This window comes from Diabrotica undecimpunctata, chromosome 9 (genome assembly GCF_040954645.1).
Source record: "Diabrotica undecimpunctata isolate CICGRU chromosome 9, icDiaUnde3, whole genome shotgun sequence".
Taxonomy (NCBI): domain Eukaryota; kingdom Metazoa; phylum Arthropoda; class Insecta; order Coleoptera; family Chrysomelidae; genus Diabrotica; species Diabrotica undecimpunctata.
In genome coordinates this window covers 104,403,505-104,420,558 of record NC_092811.1, presented here as the reverse complement: position 1 = coordinate 104,420,558, position 17,054 = coordinate 104,403,505, and the positions used below count along the sequence as shown (strand labels likewise).

Genomic DNA, 17,054 nt, shown 5'->3' with positions numbered 1-17,054 from the left:
ATAGCTGAGAAAAAGAAAGCTCACAAAAAATATCTTTTATCTAAATCACTTCTGGATTATCGCACTTTTTCTCAGCTGAGGGCCCAGTGTAAATTGTTAAAAGCTGAAGGCTGCAGAAATCATATTTATTTAACAGAATTATCACTAGGAAATAATTTGAAGGGATTTTGGTCGTTTGTGAATTCACGGAGGGGGAAGCCTTCCTTGCCCGCTATGTTGAGTTATGGTGGTGTTGCATCCAGTCACGGACCAGATATTGTGAATCTTTTTATAGAATATTTTTCTACAGCCTATTCCACTCAAATATGTGACATACATAGTGATTCACCTTCACTTGGTCGTACTAACTTGATTGGTTTCAACATAACTATATCTAATATTTATTTAAAATTATCAAAAATGGATGTGAATAAGGGCCCTACTCCTGATGGATTGCCTCCCACCTTTCTCAAGAATTGTTGTTTTATATTATTCAGATCTCTTTTTCAGTCTTGTGTTCTCAGCTACTTGAGCAGGCTGGTCTGCATGTACCTCTCCGTATAACACGATTAAATGAAACTTTTTATGTTTCTCTTCACAGAACCAACTATGCATATAATAATTTTTTATCTCGAGCACTAAGACAAATTATGGGTGTGTATAGAACCAAGTTCTATACACGCGGAGGAAAACACACAAAAAAAACTGTAAAAAAACATGACATGAGAAAACTGAAATATGGTGAAAAAAAAATAGTCAGCAAAACAACAAATACAAAATTTCTGAAATCGATAATACAACGAAAAGCACAGAAGAGAAGATAGAATCCCTTAATAAAACGATAGAAGACATTAAAGACAATTTTATGAAGAACGAAGAAGGTAAGAATAAGACATGGATTACAAAAACAAGAACAATAACTCTATGTATAAAACATTACAACGAGATATACAGAGAAAGATCAGAGAAGCCAAACAGAAAGAACTGGAGAAAACATGCCAAGAAATCGAAATTCTACAAAGCAAATACGACGACTTCAACGTGCATAAAAAGGTAAGAGAAATTAAAGGCAAATGTAAAAACAGAAGAGTAAGTAAACTTGTTAATGACAACGGAGAGGTAATCGTGGACAAAGAGAGTATTGATAATACCTGGAAAAATTACATAGGAAATTTAGTTTTTGATGAGAGGGAGAACCAGTCCCCAATATCTACGGAAACAGGACCACCTACACTAGTGGCACAAATAAGAGCAGCCATAATATCACTAAAAGAACGGAGAGCTCCAGGACTAGACGGACGGTCTGAATTTCTTATAATTCTTGATTATGAATCTTTAAGAATACTGTGTAAAGTCTTCAATAATGTCTATGACACAGGCAATATTCCAAAAGATTGGTTAGTTTCAGAATTTGAAGGAGAATTTTTCAGAAAGTGCGAATATACAAGCTATGCGAAGAGAGAATAAAAGACACACAGTTTGGATAAATGAACTTGAGAGAGGTACAAAGATGCAGAGATATGACTTGCGATATCTACACCTGCTTTGTGGACTACCAAAAAGCATTTGACACAGTTCAACACCGAAAAATGATGGATGCTCTAACAAAAAGCCCAAATAGATGATAAAGACCAGCGTATAATACAAAATTTATACTGGAACCAATCAGCCACAATAAGAACAAATCATGGAGATGAAGTGATGGAAGCGATCCGGATTATGCGAGGCGTTAGACAAGGATGTATACTTTCACCTAGATTATTCAACCTATATTCAGAGGAAAAATTTAGTGAAGCTTTGGAAAATTACGAACATGGAATCCTTTTAAATAGAGAACGGCTAAACAACATCTGCTATGCAGATGACACCGTTATTTTTGCAGACAGTTTAAACAGTTTACAGCAACTAATAAACAAAGTAAATGAAGTAAGTGAAAGATTTAGACTACAAGTAAACATATCAAAAACTAAATTTACGGCCGTTAGCAAAAATAAAATTAAAGACGTCTAACTGCTTATCAAGAATACACCAGTGGACCGAGTAAAACACCTATCTTGGAACAATAGTAAACGAACAATCGGATCAGTCACAAGAAGTAAAATGTAGAATAGAGAAGGCTAGGAGTGCATTCAACAACATGGCCAAACTCTTTAAAAGCCACAACCTTAATCTGGAGATGAAAGTAAAGCTCCTACGACGTTATATCTTCTCGATATTATACTGAGCTTTCGAGATGTGGCTATACAGAAGAACCCTAAGAATATCATGGACGTACAAGATAACTAACGAGACTATACTACGAAGAATGGGGAATGAAAGAGAAGTGATATATACGATTAAAAGGAGAAAGTTAGAATATCTCGGACACATAATGAGAAACGGCACTAAATACAGATTAATGAAAATAATCCTTCAAGGCAAAGTATTCGAAAAGCGAGGAATTGGGAGAAGAAGAATATCATGGTTAAAAAACCTGAGGAAATGGTTCTCCACAACAACTAATCTATTTAAAGCATCAGTTAATAAAATAAATATAGCCAGAATGATCGCCAATATTCGAAACGAATAGGCACCAAAAGAAGAAGAATATTTGTTATTTGGCAATTAATAATCTGAACAAATCATTTAAAAAAAAGTGGTCTACCTATTTTCATTTTATAAAATAAATGTATCAAATAAATTCAAATTTCAATACAAGACAATATGTTTAAGATGCCTTCATGAAACGCCACTGATATAGAGTAAATAATTACGAAATCAGACAAATTGTGCTGACCAAAATACTAATTTGCTAAAACGTATTGTTAATGCGTCTGTTGTTACAGCTGACTCACTGTAAAGGCCGGTTTTCACGCTACGTTTTCTTGTACGTTTTGTGAGTCAAATAAAACGTACGACAAAATGTACGTTTTGTCCAGTGTATACACACTACGTTTTCCCTTCCGTTTTCATTCTCATTTCTAATTCAGAGTCTTGAGTTGTGTGAAGTTTGTTGAGTGAATTCGTGATTTTTTTATTATGGGGAAACACGGCTGCTTTCTTTTATTTTTTCAACTATAACGATACTACGACTGAGGAAAAAGGGGATGAAGAGGGAAAAGACAAGATGGTCAGGAGAGTGGGCTTCTAAAAAAAGCCAGTATTCCCACGTCTCGTTACTAAAAGAACTGAGAGGCGAACCAGATGACTGGCGCAATTATTTGCGAATGGACATCTCAGCCTATTGTCAATTGCTAGATTTGGTAACATTATACATATTGAAACAAGACACCTGCATGAGAAAAGCCATTACAACCGATGAAAGACACACAGCAACTCTCAGATATCTTGCAACAAGACGTAGCCTCAAGGACTTGGAGTTCACAACCATTAATATCCAAACCAGCGTTAAGCCAAATAATTCCTGAAACCTGCAATGCAATCTACTTGGTTTTAAAACAGAACTACTTAAAAAGTTTTATACAATTCAATAAATTCCCCGAGAAAATCGTGGATGCATTGCCGCAAATCTGACATTATTAGGCTTTTTTTGGGAAAAAATAAAGCGAACTGCAGTGGAGCTAGTCCTCAACTGAGTCAAGATCGGACGACTTGTCTGAACATGTATTTTCACGTAACGTTTTATCCTGTCAGTTCTCGCAAAACTATGCTTCTCTCATCATTTCTGCGATATGACCTTGGAATTCATTTCGATTCGACAAGATGTACATTTTGCTGTTTACATGCCACGTTTTAATGTATAGGATTTGTCCTATCCAACAAAACGTACAATAAGATGTAGCGTGAAAACCGGCCGCATATTACCCATTAAAATGTGCGGAGAGCTATCAAAATGTAAACCGATATTATTTTGACTTTCTTATTACTAATTTGATTTAATTTTCACCTCGTAAAATTCGGATATCGTATATTACATTTATTAGTCACCCTCCTTAATTTCTTGTCAAAAAAGGTAAGTGGGGGAAAGGTTTGGATTCCTCCTCAAACATTTAGAAAAATCGAGGAAAAAATATTTTCGCTAATTCGGATTTATTGGCCATAGCATGCTAATACATATTATAAATGTTCATAAGAAAGTTTTAAACCGTTTTGGAGCAATATTAAAAAATTCGGTTGTATTTTTAAATTTAACACCCTGTAACTTTTTCTGGGAGTACTTTTGCTCATAGGTACGTTAGGTTAAGTTGACTCATCCCTGCTATAATTTATGACCAATTTTTCTATGACACCCTGTATATAAATAATTGATGGCTTAAATATTACAATTTTTGAGTTCCTATAATTTATTATAAAAAGATACTCTTACCTCTTTACTCATATTCGACTTTTATAAACAAAACCTATTTTCACTACACAATAGAATCCCCAGATCACCTGGATAATTACTTATAGCCATAAACTCGGATCCAGTGATCGAATAACCATATTTTATTTCTCATTAGCATACTTTGTTAACAAAAACTGTTTATCTGATTCAACCAGCACGTCCGCACTTAAACTTTTTTTAAAAACAATGCCCTACAAAGGAAACTAACTGAATAGAAACTTAACCAACTGAAACGTTATTTCCACGTTCTGTTGCTACTGAATATACGCGTGTTTAAGCCGACTCTATGAAACTATGAACTGAAGTAAACAAAACTTTTTTATTTGCGATCCGAAGTGCGTATGTTTATTTCCAACTGCGAAATAATCTTTCTACGTTTATTTTTTACTACGAAACTTATACTAGGACACGTTTTATGCGAATTTAAATTCTTAATGTAAACAAATAAAAACGAAGTATATAAAATATTGCGAGAAGTTGGTGTTTGGCGAATTGTTATCGACGAGGTTTAACAGTTAGATTGTTTTTTAAATACAGTTGTTTTGTACTATGTGTTTATCTGCCTAAGTTAATCTACTGTTCAACAAGATATACGAATTTTGTGAAATATGGGACGTCAAAGACTGATACGCAATGTTGTATTGTTCATTTATTTACGTTAGAATGTCAAATGAACAAAGAAAATTTCCAGATATATACGTTTAAATTATCGTCGAACATAGGCGTCGAGCATGCGCTCTTGTTTTCGTAAGGGGTGAAGGGTCTATTTTGATAAAGTGAAATTGTTATTACATGTTTAGTTTCTAAGTTTTTGAGCAATGAGCACAAATTAGGAACCCTTAAGTGGACTAGATGTGGTAGATAGAATGGCTTGAACGTATAATGCAGCCAGGGCAACTAGAAGATGAACAATGCTTCACAAAAAAACATACTTCTACCCTTCATTTTCAAATGACGTTTAGTAAAAGCCTATAGGATTTACCGTATCCGATATATGATTTTTCGTATGATGATAAATGGCATGAGTATGTCTTTTGTCTATAGCTTTTCTATTATAAATGTAGGCATGTATTTTTTTCTCTTTCTTTCTTTCTTTCTTTCTTTCTTTCTTTCTTTCTTTCTCCTCTTCCTTTTACCCTAACAGGGTGTCGGATTTTGGGCTAGCTATTTTAATTTCCATTTACCCACCTCTTCCATTCTTTTCTGTTTCCTGCCATTATTTTCAATTCCTCGAGTGATTTTTGTTTAAGTTTTCCCGCCTCTACTACTTGCTGTATCCATTTTTTTCTTGGTCTGCCTCTTTTTCTTTTTCCGATGTTTTTTGCTTCATAAATTTTTCTTGTTATTCTATTGGATTGCATCCTCATCAGATGCCCATACCAGTTCATTTGTCTCTTTGCTATTTTGTTCATTATCGGTTCCTGGTTGGCCATTCTCCTAATAGTCTCGTTGCTTAATCTATCCCATTTTGTCTTTCCAACTATCCTTCTTAGATGTCTCATCTCCATTGCGTTTATCCTGCTCTTATGTTTTTCCAGAATTGTCCAGTTTTCACTTGCATAGAGCAGAGTCGGTATCACTATTGTGTTATATATTTTTATTCTTGTTTCTCGTGCAAGTTCTCTTTTTCCCATTATTGGGGCTAACGCATAATATAACTTGTTTGATTTCTTTGCTCTATTTGTTATTTCCCAGTCTATTTTTCCATCATTAGTTATTATACTTCCCAGGTATTCGTAAGTTGTTACTATTTCCAATTCTGAGTTTTTACATTTTATCTTTATTTGATTATCTTCATTATCTCCTTTGCCGCTGATTATCATTATCTTACTTTTTTCCTCGTTTATCTCCATTTTAAGTTCTTCTATTTGTTCTACCCATATATCCATTAGTTTCTGCATTTTATTCTCGGAATCTGCTATTAGTACTATGTCGTCTGCATACATTAAGGACTCTATTGTTACCGGTTGTAATCTGCGGTAACCTATTATTGTCTGTAGTTGATTAGTTCTGACTCTAGTGTTTCTTATTAATTCGTTCATTACTATTATGAATAGCAAAGGGCTGAGACTATCTCCTTGTTTAATACCTCTCTTCCAATTAAATGCTTCCGATCTTTCCCCTGTTATTTGTACCCTTCCTTTTACCTCTTTGTAAGTACTTTCTATAATTTTTATCAATGCATTAGGTACGTTAATTTTCCTCAAGCATTTCCCTATAATATGTCTTTCTATCGTGTCAAATGCTGCTCTTAGGTCTATGAATGCTAATACTAGTTTTTTCCCCGTATCTATGCTTCTTTCTATTAGGTTTCTAATGATATATATGTTGTCATTTGTCTGTCTTCCCAATCTAAATGCCATTTGTTCTTCTCCCAATACCATTTCTACTTCTTGTCTCAGTCTCTTCTCTATTATTTTCGTATATATTTTAAAGCACACCGATGACAGACATATTGCCCTATAGTTGTCGCAGTTTACATGTTCTCCTTTTTTGTATATTGGCACGATGATATTGTTCTGCCAGTCTTTAGGGATTGTTTGTTTTTCCCACGCCTCTTTATATATTTTCCATAGCCAGTTTATTCCTTCTTCTCCCATGTATTTTACCATTTCCGGTTCAATTTCACCATCTCCACCTGCCTTGCCTATTTTTATATTTGATAATCCTTCTATTACTTCTTCTCTACTTATTTGCTCTGGCTCTGTGTTTTCTTCGCCTTCATTGATTATATTGTCTTCCTTTATCACTTCGGTATCAAATTTTTTCTCATAATATTCTTTCCATACCCTAGCTATTTGTTCTGGGCTTATTTGTATTTGGTTTGAAGTATCTCTTACTGCGTTTATTTCCTATGTTTTTTTTCCGATACCAAAATGCCATCCGATTATAAACAAATGTTTGTTCGTCAATCTTGGAGTACGGAGTCAATGAAGAAAGCCATTGAGACAGTTCGAGATATGAAAATGGGTTGGTTATTGGTCTAAAAAACATTTGGTGTTCCTCAAGCAACTCAAATTCAAAAGGCCTTGGTTTTTGGAAAGCCATCTTTTCATCTGATGTGGAAAGGCAATTAGTTGAGCATATACAATTCCTTGAAAGTCATTTGTTAGGATTGACACGAGCATCGGTACAAGCATTAACTTTTCAGATGGCTGGGAAAAACGGTTTTGCTCATAAATTTAACATCCAAAAGCAAAAGGCAGGACTGGTTGACAAGACTGGTTGGATGGATTTCTAAGACGTAATAATGGTATAATATAGACAAAGAATGGTTAAGTGTTATGTTTGGTCCGTACTTTTGTATAGTGCAGAAGTGTGGACGCTAAAAGTATCGATCATGAACAAAATTGAAGCATTGGAAATGTGTGTTCATAGACGAATGTTGAAGATACCTTTGACAGCAAGGAAAACTAATGAAAAAGTACTAAGGAGCGTCAACAAAGAATGAGAACTGCTAAAGACTGTTAAACATCGAAAAATGTCTTATCTGGAACATATAGTAAGGGGAAGTCGATATAAAATATTAGAACTGATCCTTAAAGGCAAAATAGAGGGCCGTAGCGGTGTAGGAAGGAAACGGGTTTCTTGGTTGAGGAACATTCGAGAATGGACTCGGATATCAAATACGGGACAATTATTCCATATTGCAGAAGATCGAGAAGCCTTCGCAATGATGATCGCCAACGTCGGATAATTCTGATATGGCACGCGAAGAAGAAGAATAATGATATAATTTTGCGCAAACCAGAAGCCACTTCAGCAGCTCGCGCTCAAATTTTTAATCGGTTACAAGTCAAACAGTTTGTTTTACGGAAGCTTGCTAGAATGCTTGCTGTACCATATTTACAATGTTGATGAATCTGGACTATCTACAGTACAAAAGCTTGAAAATATTTTAGCTGCCACGAGAAGGAAACAAGTCGTAGTTATAACTAGTGCGGAGTGTGGAGTATAACAATGAGTAGAACACCACTGTTTTCTGCTGTGTTGCTGTTGGAACTTCCATCCCACCGATGATGGTATTTCCTAGAAAAATACCAAAAACGAACCCAGGGCATATAAAGTAAAAAAATATAAAGAATAGTAGGAAAATGTAACTTGTCTTTCACACACAATACAAAAAATCCAAAACTTTAATAATTAAATTACTGCTTTAAATATAGAATACAATAATTATTGTATAAATACACAATTATTAATACACAATAATTAATATTTTTCATTATATTTAGATATATATATATACCTAATATTAGGCTCATGGTAAAAGTAGACAGAACGAGTCTGTTGCGAGCAGCATGCGCCTACAGGACTGTATCTGCGGCGGCCTTGTGGACTATCACGGGTTGTGTTTCTGTGCATGCGTTAGCAGTAGAAAGGAGACATCTCTATGAGAGAAGAGAGCATTTGACAACAGCCATCAAAAAGAAGAAAGGAAAAGATCAATGGAAAGATGGCAAGAAAAGTAGAACAACACGGAAGATGTTGCCTGGTGGGCTAAGATGCTGATCCCGAGCCTAAGGAAATGGGTAGATTGTCTGCTGTAGGGCGTATCTTCATAGGTTCAGAAATACAGATACATATAAATGCCTATACTGCGAATTTTCCGACGCTGTTACTCACACAATGCTGGAGTGTAATAGATGTACAGTGTAGAGAAACATAATGTATAGAGAAATAGGTATGAACCCTGTGACTGTGAGAGACATAATCGTGAAGATGACGGGAAGTAAGGAGGGACGGAATTGGACGGAGTGTTCACAAGTATATACGAACAGTAATTAAAAAGAAAGAAGAAGCAGAGAAACCCCAACCAGACCAACGACAGAGATAAGATCTAGATAAGAGAAGGGAGGGTGCGACAGTCAACTGCGCACAAGACGGTGGATTTGGTTGGTAGGCAGGTAACAGATACCTGAATCTTTGTCACTGCTATCTTTAGTGCTTTAAATTAAACTAAACAAATTCTAAGGACTTAAAATGAAAGTAGCATAAAAAAAATTCGGTGCCTAACTAAATCCCCCAGACAAAATCTAGGTGCACCACTGGATAGCTCAACAATCAGGCTGGACGACCACCGAAATATTTATGAAATGGATAAAGCATTTCCAAAGTTTTGTAAAAGCAAGCATAGACGGTAAAGTAATTCTAATTATCGATGAAAATGCAAGTCATAAAAGCATTGAAACTTTGGAATATGCAAAAAAAAAACGGTATTGAAATGATATTTATTTAACTGTTGTCTTTATTCAATTTATAATGTCTTTATTAAAAGGTTCTTATTTTAATTTATTAAAAAGCACGATAACTTATATTAATTTATTCAACCACTCCATAATACATAATTTATTTTATACGAACGCCACAATTAAAATCGCGGGCACGAGTCGTCAGATTTAACTGTCCCTTCCAAATAAAACGTCCTGTTAATATATGCCAGTGCCGTTAAGCTAGAACCATCGACAGCCTTCTCGACTAGCGGCGAAATTGTAACGGTAAAGGCAAACGGGTATTTTCACATCGGTTCGATCGTTTTCTGGAAGGTCCCTTCAGGTAAATAGAAGCCTCTCGTAAAATCTAAAACATAAACATGTGAATAAAAACATGTTTACAGGTTAAAACTATGACTCATATTTTTACGTAACAGTATTCATGTTATTTATCTATCTCCACATTGCACTTATCGTATGTAACCTCTTGATGTCTCCTTTTTTGGGCCTTTGAAGACCTACTATAACCAAGAAATTGCTAAATGGCTGAATGCACATCCTGGACGTGTTGTTACGCATCTTCAGATCGCCGGCTTGGTCAACGCAGCATATGGTTAGGCAGCTACAGTGCAAAATGCATGTTACGGATTTAAAAACACTGACATCTGACACTGAACCCTGATATATTTCCGGATTATATGTACGAGCTAGCTGAATCCACAAACATACCGCTGGAAGACAACTCCAATGAACAGCCGCCTCCGCCTGCAACAATAATGAGCTCTGTCGAGTCTGAACAGGTTTTGACACAACCTTCACAACAAGCAGATGATTCAGTTCCTGTGACAAGTACGTCTCAGGTCGCTGTGACTGCTGCGTTATCTGTCGTTCAGTCATAGCGGCATGACCCACAAGCTAAAAATTTTACTCATCTCAGGTTCAGAGACCTCCGGTTTAGAAGTTGTTTTAACTGCAGCTGCTACCAGTGAACGTCTGTCGTCTTCTGCTCTTGCAGTTCCTATTGCGCTGCTTTCTCCGGTCCTCAAAAGATATTTTATTAGCGACAAAGGGAAACGTAAACTAAAAATTCGACAGAGCTCGTTGGTGTTGGCTTGTATAATTCTATTATGTTGGAAATAAAATCTAAAAATGAGCTCAAAACTCCCCCAAAAAGAGAAAAAATGCATAGCCACCAAAAAATTATTTGAAGAAAATGATGGAGAAGATTTTCCTAATATTTCTCATGACGATAAAGAGTACTATACGTACGTCATTTTGTTCATGAGCAATATGTCATTTTGTCCGAAGCATATGGACAAAATGGATTATGATTGCTCACAGTAAAATATATTTTTTTTCTCTTTCCTACAGATTTTTTGCTAAAAATGTTAGTTTCGATAATTTTAAGGACCAAAGATGATTGATGTAGTTGTGAATGCGCTGTTACCAATAAAAAGTTATGATAAAAAAACAAAACTATATTATGTTATTTTGTACGATTGGAACTTAAAACGCTAATACAAGTAAAAAATAAATAGATTATTATAGCTACAATATATTTGTTAAATTTCCAAGAGAATGTGAGACATAAGGAAGATGAGGAATTTTCTCGTCTAGTTACCACAATTCTCACAACCGTCGAAAGGATTTTCTTCTTCTTCTTCTTTGCCTTCTGTCGTCCATGTTTGGGCATAGGCCTCTCCCAACTCCTTCCATCGGTCTCTATCCTGAGCAACATATTTCCAATTTGTTCCGGCTATTCTTTTAATATCATCAACCCATCTTATCTGTGGTCTTCCTCTTGGTCGTTTACTTTCGTAAGATCTCCAATGTTGTATCGAAAGGATCGAATGGTGGATATTCATTCATGGATAGTGTGTCTGCAAAGGGTTAGTTTCTACTAACTGTTAAACCGGTAAGAGTTGCGGCTGCTACTGCGTAATTGTCACGAGGCACTCAACCAACACCGCTAAAATGAGTCTAAAATACTTCTTGAATAGCTTTTCTTATCTTTAGTTCCGATTCTTTGTTCCGTTTTTGTTTGCATCGTAATTTAGTCATATTTGAAAAGTAGTAAAACATGTAACAATCAAAAGTTTAATAAGTAATAAATTTCCACTAGCACAATATGTGTAAACACAATAACACAATATGTGTAAACAAACTTCCCTTTCTTTGTTTAAAAGTAATTATATTTAACAAAATAGTAATAGAAAAAACTAATTAGCAAAATTGAAGCACACATCGATTCGTTAAATAAATAGCGAGCCTATTAAAAATTTTTATTGCAAAAACCAGTCATTAGTTTTGCAATTTGCAATGAACCGTATGGTGAACAGATGCTAAAAACTACTTAAAATAGGTCATTAAAACACTAAAACACGAATACGCAAAATGGAATACTTTGTTTGTTAGGAATGGCAAATTCGAGTTTTAGCACAGGGTTGAACTGATTCAGTCTATTTAGCCCAGTCTGGTTAAAAAAGGTGGAAAAATGTTTCGCAGATATCTGAAGCTTTTAAGACATAGGTGGGGGATACTAGATGATGAATAGATGAAAAGATACTCCTAGTTTTACCTTGCGTTTTTTTTAAGCAATAATTTATGGTCACAATTTGATTTTTTGTCTATAAATGTTTTCCCTTATATTTTAAATAAACAATATTTATGTCATTTTTTTATGTTAATAATATCTTTATTTTCCCGTTTTTTTAAATAAAATTGATAAATAATTTACATAGATATTTGCAAAAAAGCAGTTTTTTTGCACTAATTTATAAATTTTATTAATTTTTTTATTAACAAAATAAAATGGTATTAATACATTTAAACATCAAGGAATTACCATCTTTTAGATTTGTGCGAAATTTCCCCCCGATCAGTCAAATATTTTATAAGTTATTTAATTTGTTTATCCCTGAGGCTAATTATTTAAACTATTGAGCTTGCCCTATGCATGATGCTAGACACATTCAGCAAATTTCATAGGATTCTTTAAGACTTAGACTATCTCAAAAGTTAAATGCATATTGAGTTTTCATCGAAATTATTTACAAAATAAACGTTTGAAAAAGGGGTATGTTTTTTACTTATAAACAATTGTAATAACTTCTATATTTTTCAAGCTACAGACTTGTACGTAAAACTATTGGATAGCTAGTAAACAAACTCACATTAAAAAATAAACTTCTATGACCAATAGGGACAAAGTTAGCGACTATTTTTTTTTAAATCATATCTCCATTGTTTATAAACATTAGAAGTAAAATTTGCACAAATTTTGAATGAAAATCTAAACTTTATATTGAAACTTATAGCTATAAAATTTATCTAATTTTTCGAAACGACTTTACTTTCGAAAGATCGACATAGGAAAGTGGAGAGGATATCTGTTTCAGCTCCGTTTTTTTTTTCGGCATCGGAACTTCAAATTGCAACACGTAGGAAAAATTTACATTATCTCGGCTTCCTTTGCAGCTGCAAGCCTCTTTTTTTTATTCTGGGGTAGCTTGTTGAAATATGAATAACTACATAGTTTTCACTGGCCGGAAAATATGGGAAAACTCGGAAAAATTGAGTCCATTTGAAATTCACCCTAAATACTTACTTTTTTTAATTTGCTCGAATAGTCTGTCGCAGTATTAATAATGATGACATAATGTTCACCCCCCATAAATCTCAGAAAATCCCGAAAAATCAACATATGTTTTTTCATTTTATATCAATGATGTAATAATACTTATATATTTTATAAATAAAATTTCAGGTAATTTTTTACACATTATATTATTATATTCCTTATATTAATTATAATTGTTTGTATTTTTATAATTAACAATATTGATTTTTATTCTATTTTTCTTACAAATATGATATACAATATTAATCTAATCTGCCTTACTGCTTTGATAAAATAAGTCGATTTTTTCTTCACTTGCCTTATTAAATTTTGCAATGTTTATTGAACTTTACTTTTTTTATTTTCTTTACATACATTGGTTTAATTATTATATTAAAATACATAAGGTTAAAATTTGGTTCATTTACTCGACTTCACTGTCAGGTCTGAAGCTTTTTGTTGCAGGTTGTTTGTCTTCACTTATTAAGTCAGTCTTTCCATACATTAACATATTAATGGGCGGTCTTAATGCCAAGGTGGGTCAAGGTAAGGTAGGAGAACAAGTAGGAAAATATGGGCTTGGAAACAGAAATGACAGAGGAGATCGATTGATTCAATTTTGCCAAAGTGAAGACTTCGTAATAACAAATACCTTTTTCAAATTACCTCCTCGAAGGTTATATACATGGACATCTCCACAACATACCAAAGAAAAAATAGTGAGAAATCAAATAGACTACATTATAATAGCAAGGAGGTATCATAATGCTGTTAAATGTACTGAGACGTACCCAGGAGCTGATATAGGCTCAGATCATAACCCGGTAGTTACTGTGATAGAGGCGAGACCAAAAAATATTAGAAGACCACACAGAAAGGCACTAGATTTAAATAAACTTAGAAACAAATATATACGACAAGAAACAGGAGAAGAAATAAATGAAAACCTCCGTTCAGTGCAGCAACAAATTAACGATACAAACAACGTTAACCAAAAATTAAAGTACATAAATACAGCTATACAAACAGCAGGAAAGAAACATCTTACAAAAACAACAAAGAATAAGGGGTCGATGACACAAGATATACTAGACTTGATGGAACAAAGAAGAAAGATGAAGAATTACCCAGACAAATACAAAGAAATAAATAAACACATAAAAAAGAGAATAAAAGAAGCCAAAGAGGAGTGGATTAAAGAACAATGTGAAGAAATGGAAACATATGAGAAAAAGTACGATGCGTTCAATATGCACAAAAAAGTAAAAGAGATAACAGGAAGCATAAAGAAATGCCAAATAGGTAAACTTAAAGACAAAGATGGAAATCTTATTGTAGATCTAGAGAATAAAATAAAAAGATGGACAGAATACCTGAATGAATTATTTGAAGACGATAGAAACAACTTAACTCAGATAATCAATGCAACTGGGCCAGATATATTGAAAGAAGAAGTAGAATACGCAATAAGAAACGCTAAAAATGGAAAAGCAAATGGACCTGATGAAATTCCTACAGAACTGTTGAAGCTTTTGAATGATAAATCTGTAACCGTAATATTAAATTTTGCAGTGAGGAGCTAAAACAGTTTCCCCTCCACTTTCCTATGTCGATCTTTCGAAAGTAACTTCGTTTCGAAAGGTTTTAAGTTTCGAAAAATTGGATGAATTTTATAGCTATAAAATTCAATATAAAGTTTAGATTTTCATTTAAAATTTGTGCAAATTTTACTTCTTAATGTTTATAAACAATGGAGATATAATTAACAAAAAAATTGTCGCTAACTTCGTTCCTATTGTTCATAGGTTTATTTTTTTTTGTTAAATGTGAGTTTTTTTACCAGATATCTAATGGTTGTACGTACAAGTCTGTAGCTTGAAAAATATAGAAGTTATTACAATTGTTTATAAATAAAAAACGTTTAATTTGTAAATAATTTCGATGAAAACTCAATACTCATTTAACTTCACGTCATTTAACTTCAACATTTTCACGTATCCGTCTTACAATAATTACTCTATCCCAAATTTTACGGTGTGACTAACTTATTTTAAGTAAAAAACGTACCCCTTTTTCAAACGTTTATTTTGTAAATAGTTTCGATGAAAACGCAATATGCATTTAATTTCTGAGATAGTATAAGTCTTAAAGAATCCTATGAAATTTGTTAAATGTGTCTAGCATCATTCATAGGGCAAGTTCAATGGTTTAAATAATTAGTCCCAGGGATAAACAAATTGAATAACTTTTAAACTATTTGACCGATCGGGGGGAAATTTCGCACAAATTTAAAGGACGGTAATTCCTCAATGTTGAAGTGTATTACTAACATTTTATTTTGTTATTAAAAAAATTAATTAAATTTATAAATTAGTGCAAAAAAACTGCTTTTTTGCAAATATCTTCGTAAATTATTTATCAATTTTAATTGAAAAAACGGGAAAATAAAGATATTCTTGATATAAAAAAATGGTATAAATAGGTATTGTTTATTTAAATTATAAGGGAAAAACTTATAGATAAAAAATCAAATTCTGACCATAAATTATTGTTTAAAAAAAAACGCAAGGTAAAAATAGGAGTATCTTTTTATCTATTCGTCATCTAGTAACCCCCACCTATGTCCTAAAAGCTTCAGATATCTGCGAAACATTTTGCCGTGAAATCGATGATTTTTGTATAACCAGACTGGGATAATTACTAAGATTCGGATCAGTGAATACTGTGATAAGTGAGTCCTTAGTGATTTAGATTTAAGTATTGAACTCTTGAACAAGCTGAAAGAACCGACAATCACATATTATGTTGCAGGTCAATTCGTCTTTTTGGATCACACAGTGTACTATAACCTTAACAAAGACTTTTCATACATAATTATCGTTACTCATTTTTACAACTTTTAAATTGTTAATTACCTCTATATAATTGCTGTGGGTTGTTGTCTATATTGAACCTACGTAAATTATTATCATTATTGAGGTTGCCATACTTATTAGACAAGGGGAAATAACGATTTTCCCAAGACACTCTTTGATACAGGTATCTAAGAACTGCTATTGATCAATTTGGTGACAAGAATATGTAATAAACAAAATATGCAAAAGAATAAACGTCATTTTTTACTTATAAACAATATAAAAACAATGTAAGATCGCTATTTGATTTTAAATACTAAAGCTGAAGACCGGTACCTAAATGGTATAGAAAGGTGACACACTTTTACTGAAAAAGCATAGAAAATTCTTTAAAATAAGAGTTTGTAAAGTTATTTTTGTTAATTTTTTGCTTAATTATTGCAAAAAGCTTTAAAAGTCTATTTTTTAAAAATTATTAATACTTTTCTAAAAACGCACAAAAAATTTTAATTTCGCGTGAGAATGGGAACTGTATCCAGGGCCGCCGCTAAGGTATTGGCCGCCCGTGTGCAACTTAATATTTACCGCCCCCCTTCCAATACTTTAGACATACATACTATTATTTAAAAAAATATGCAGAAGATGCATAATATAACAATAATAATTTGTAAATAAATAAATACTTACTTGAACATTTAGACTAATCTCCATGATCCAACGTCCATATATTATCCTAATGTATATTCTAATATCCCATCCTAATATCATAATTTAAACGTCCTTTATCATAATTTAATATCCATGATCCAACGTCCAGAATATGTATATCCTAATTTAAACGTCCATTTAATTAAAATAAACCGTGAATAGAAACATAAACACATAAAAAACCAAAAACGCACTTTTCGGGCTTTCGTCTCGGTAAACTTTTTGACAATATCTTTAATATCCAATGTCGCACACACTTCATGTTTTATAGATAACATTGCTAAAGCAGAAAGTCTATCTTGTTCGTTAAGGATCGCAAATAGTTTTTAATAATCTAAGTTTTTATTGTCATC

General features: G+C 33.2%; 1 protein-coding gene across 3 annotated transcripts in view; it reads right to left on the bottom strand.

Moving 5' to 3' along the window:
- TP53INP (Tumor protein p53 inducible nuclear protein) overlaps positions 1 to 17,054 on the bottom strand; it is a 322,855-nt gene that overhangs the window by 142,153 nt on the left and 163,648 nt on the right. Inside the window, exon 1 of one of the 3 annotated variants that reach the window (XR_011952011.1) lies at positions 4,286 to 4,847. The exons of 1 other annotated variant lie outside the window; for it this stretch is intronic. Coding sequence is in view for 1 of the 2 variants with exons in the window: in XM_072543961.1 (XP_072400062.1) it covers positions 4,286 to 4,297 (12 nt within the window). In the remaining variant the exon portion in view is untranslated. Of the gene's footprint in view, positions 1 to 4,285; positions 4,848 to 17,054 lie in introns of those variants that run through there. One more of the 3 variants, XM_072543961.1, reaches the window with a different exon arrangement.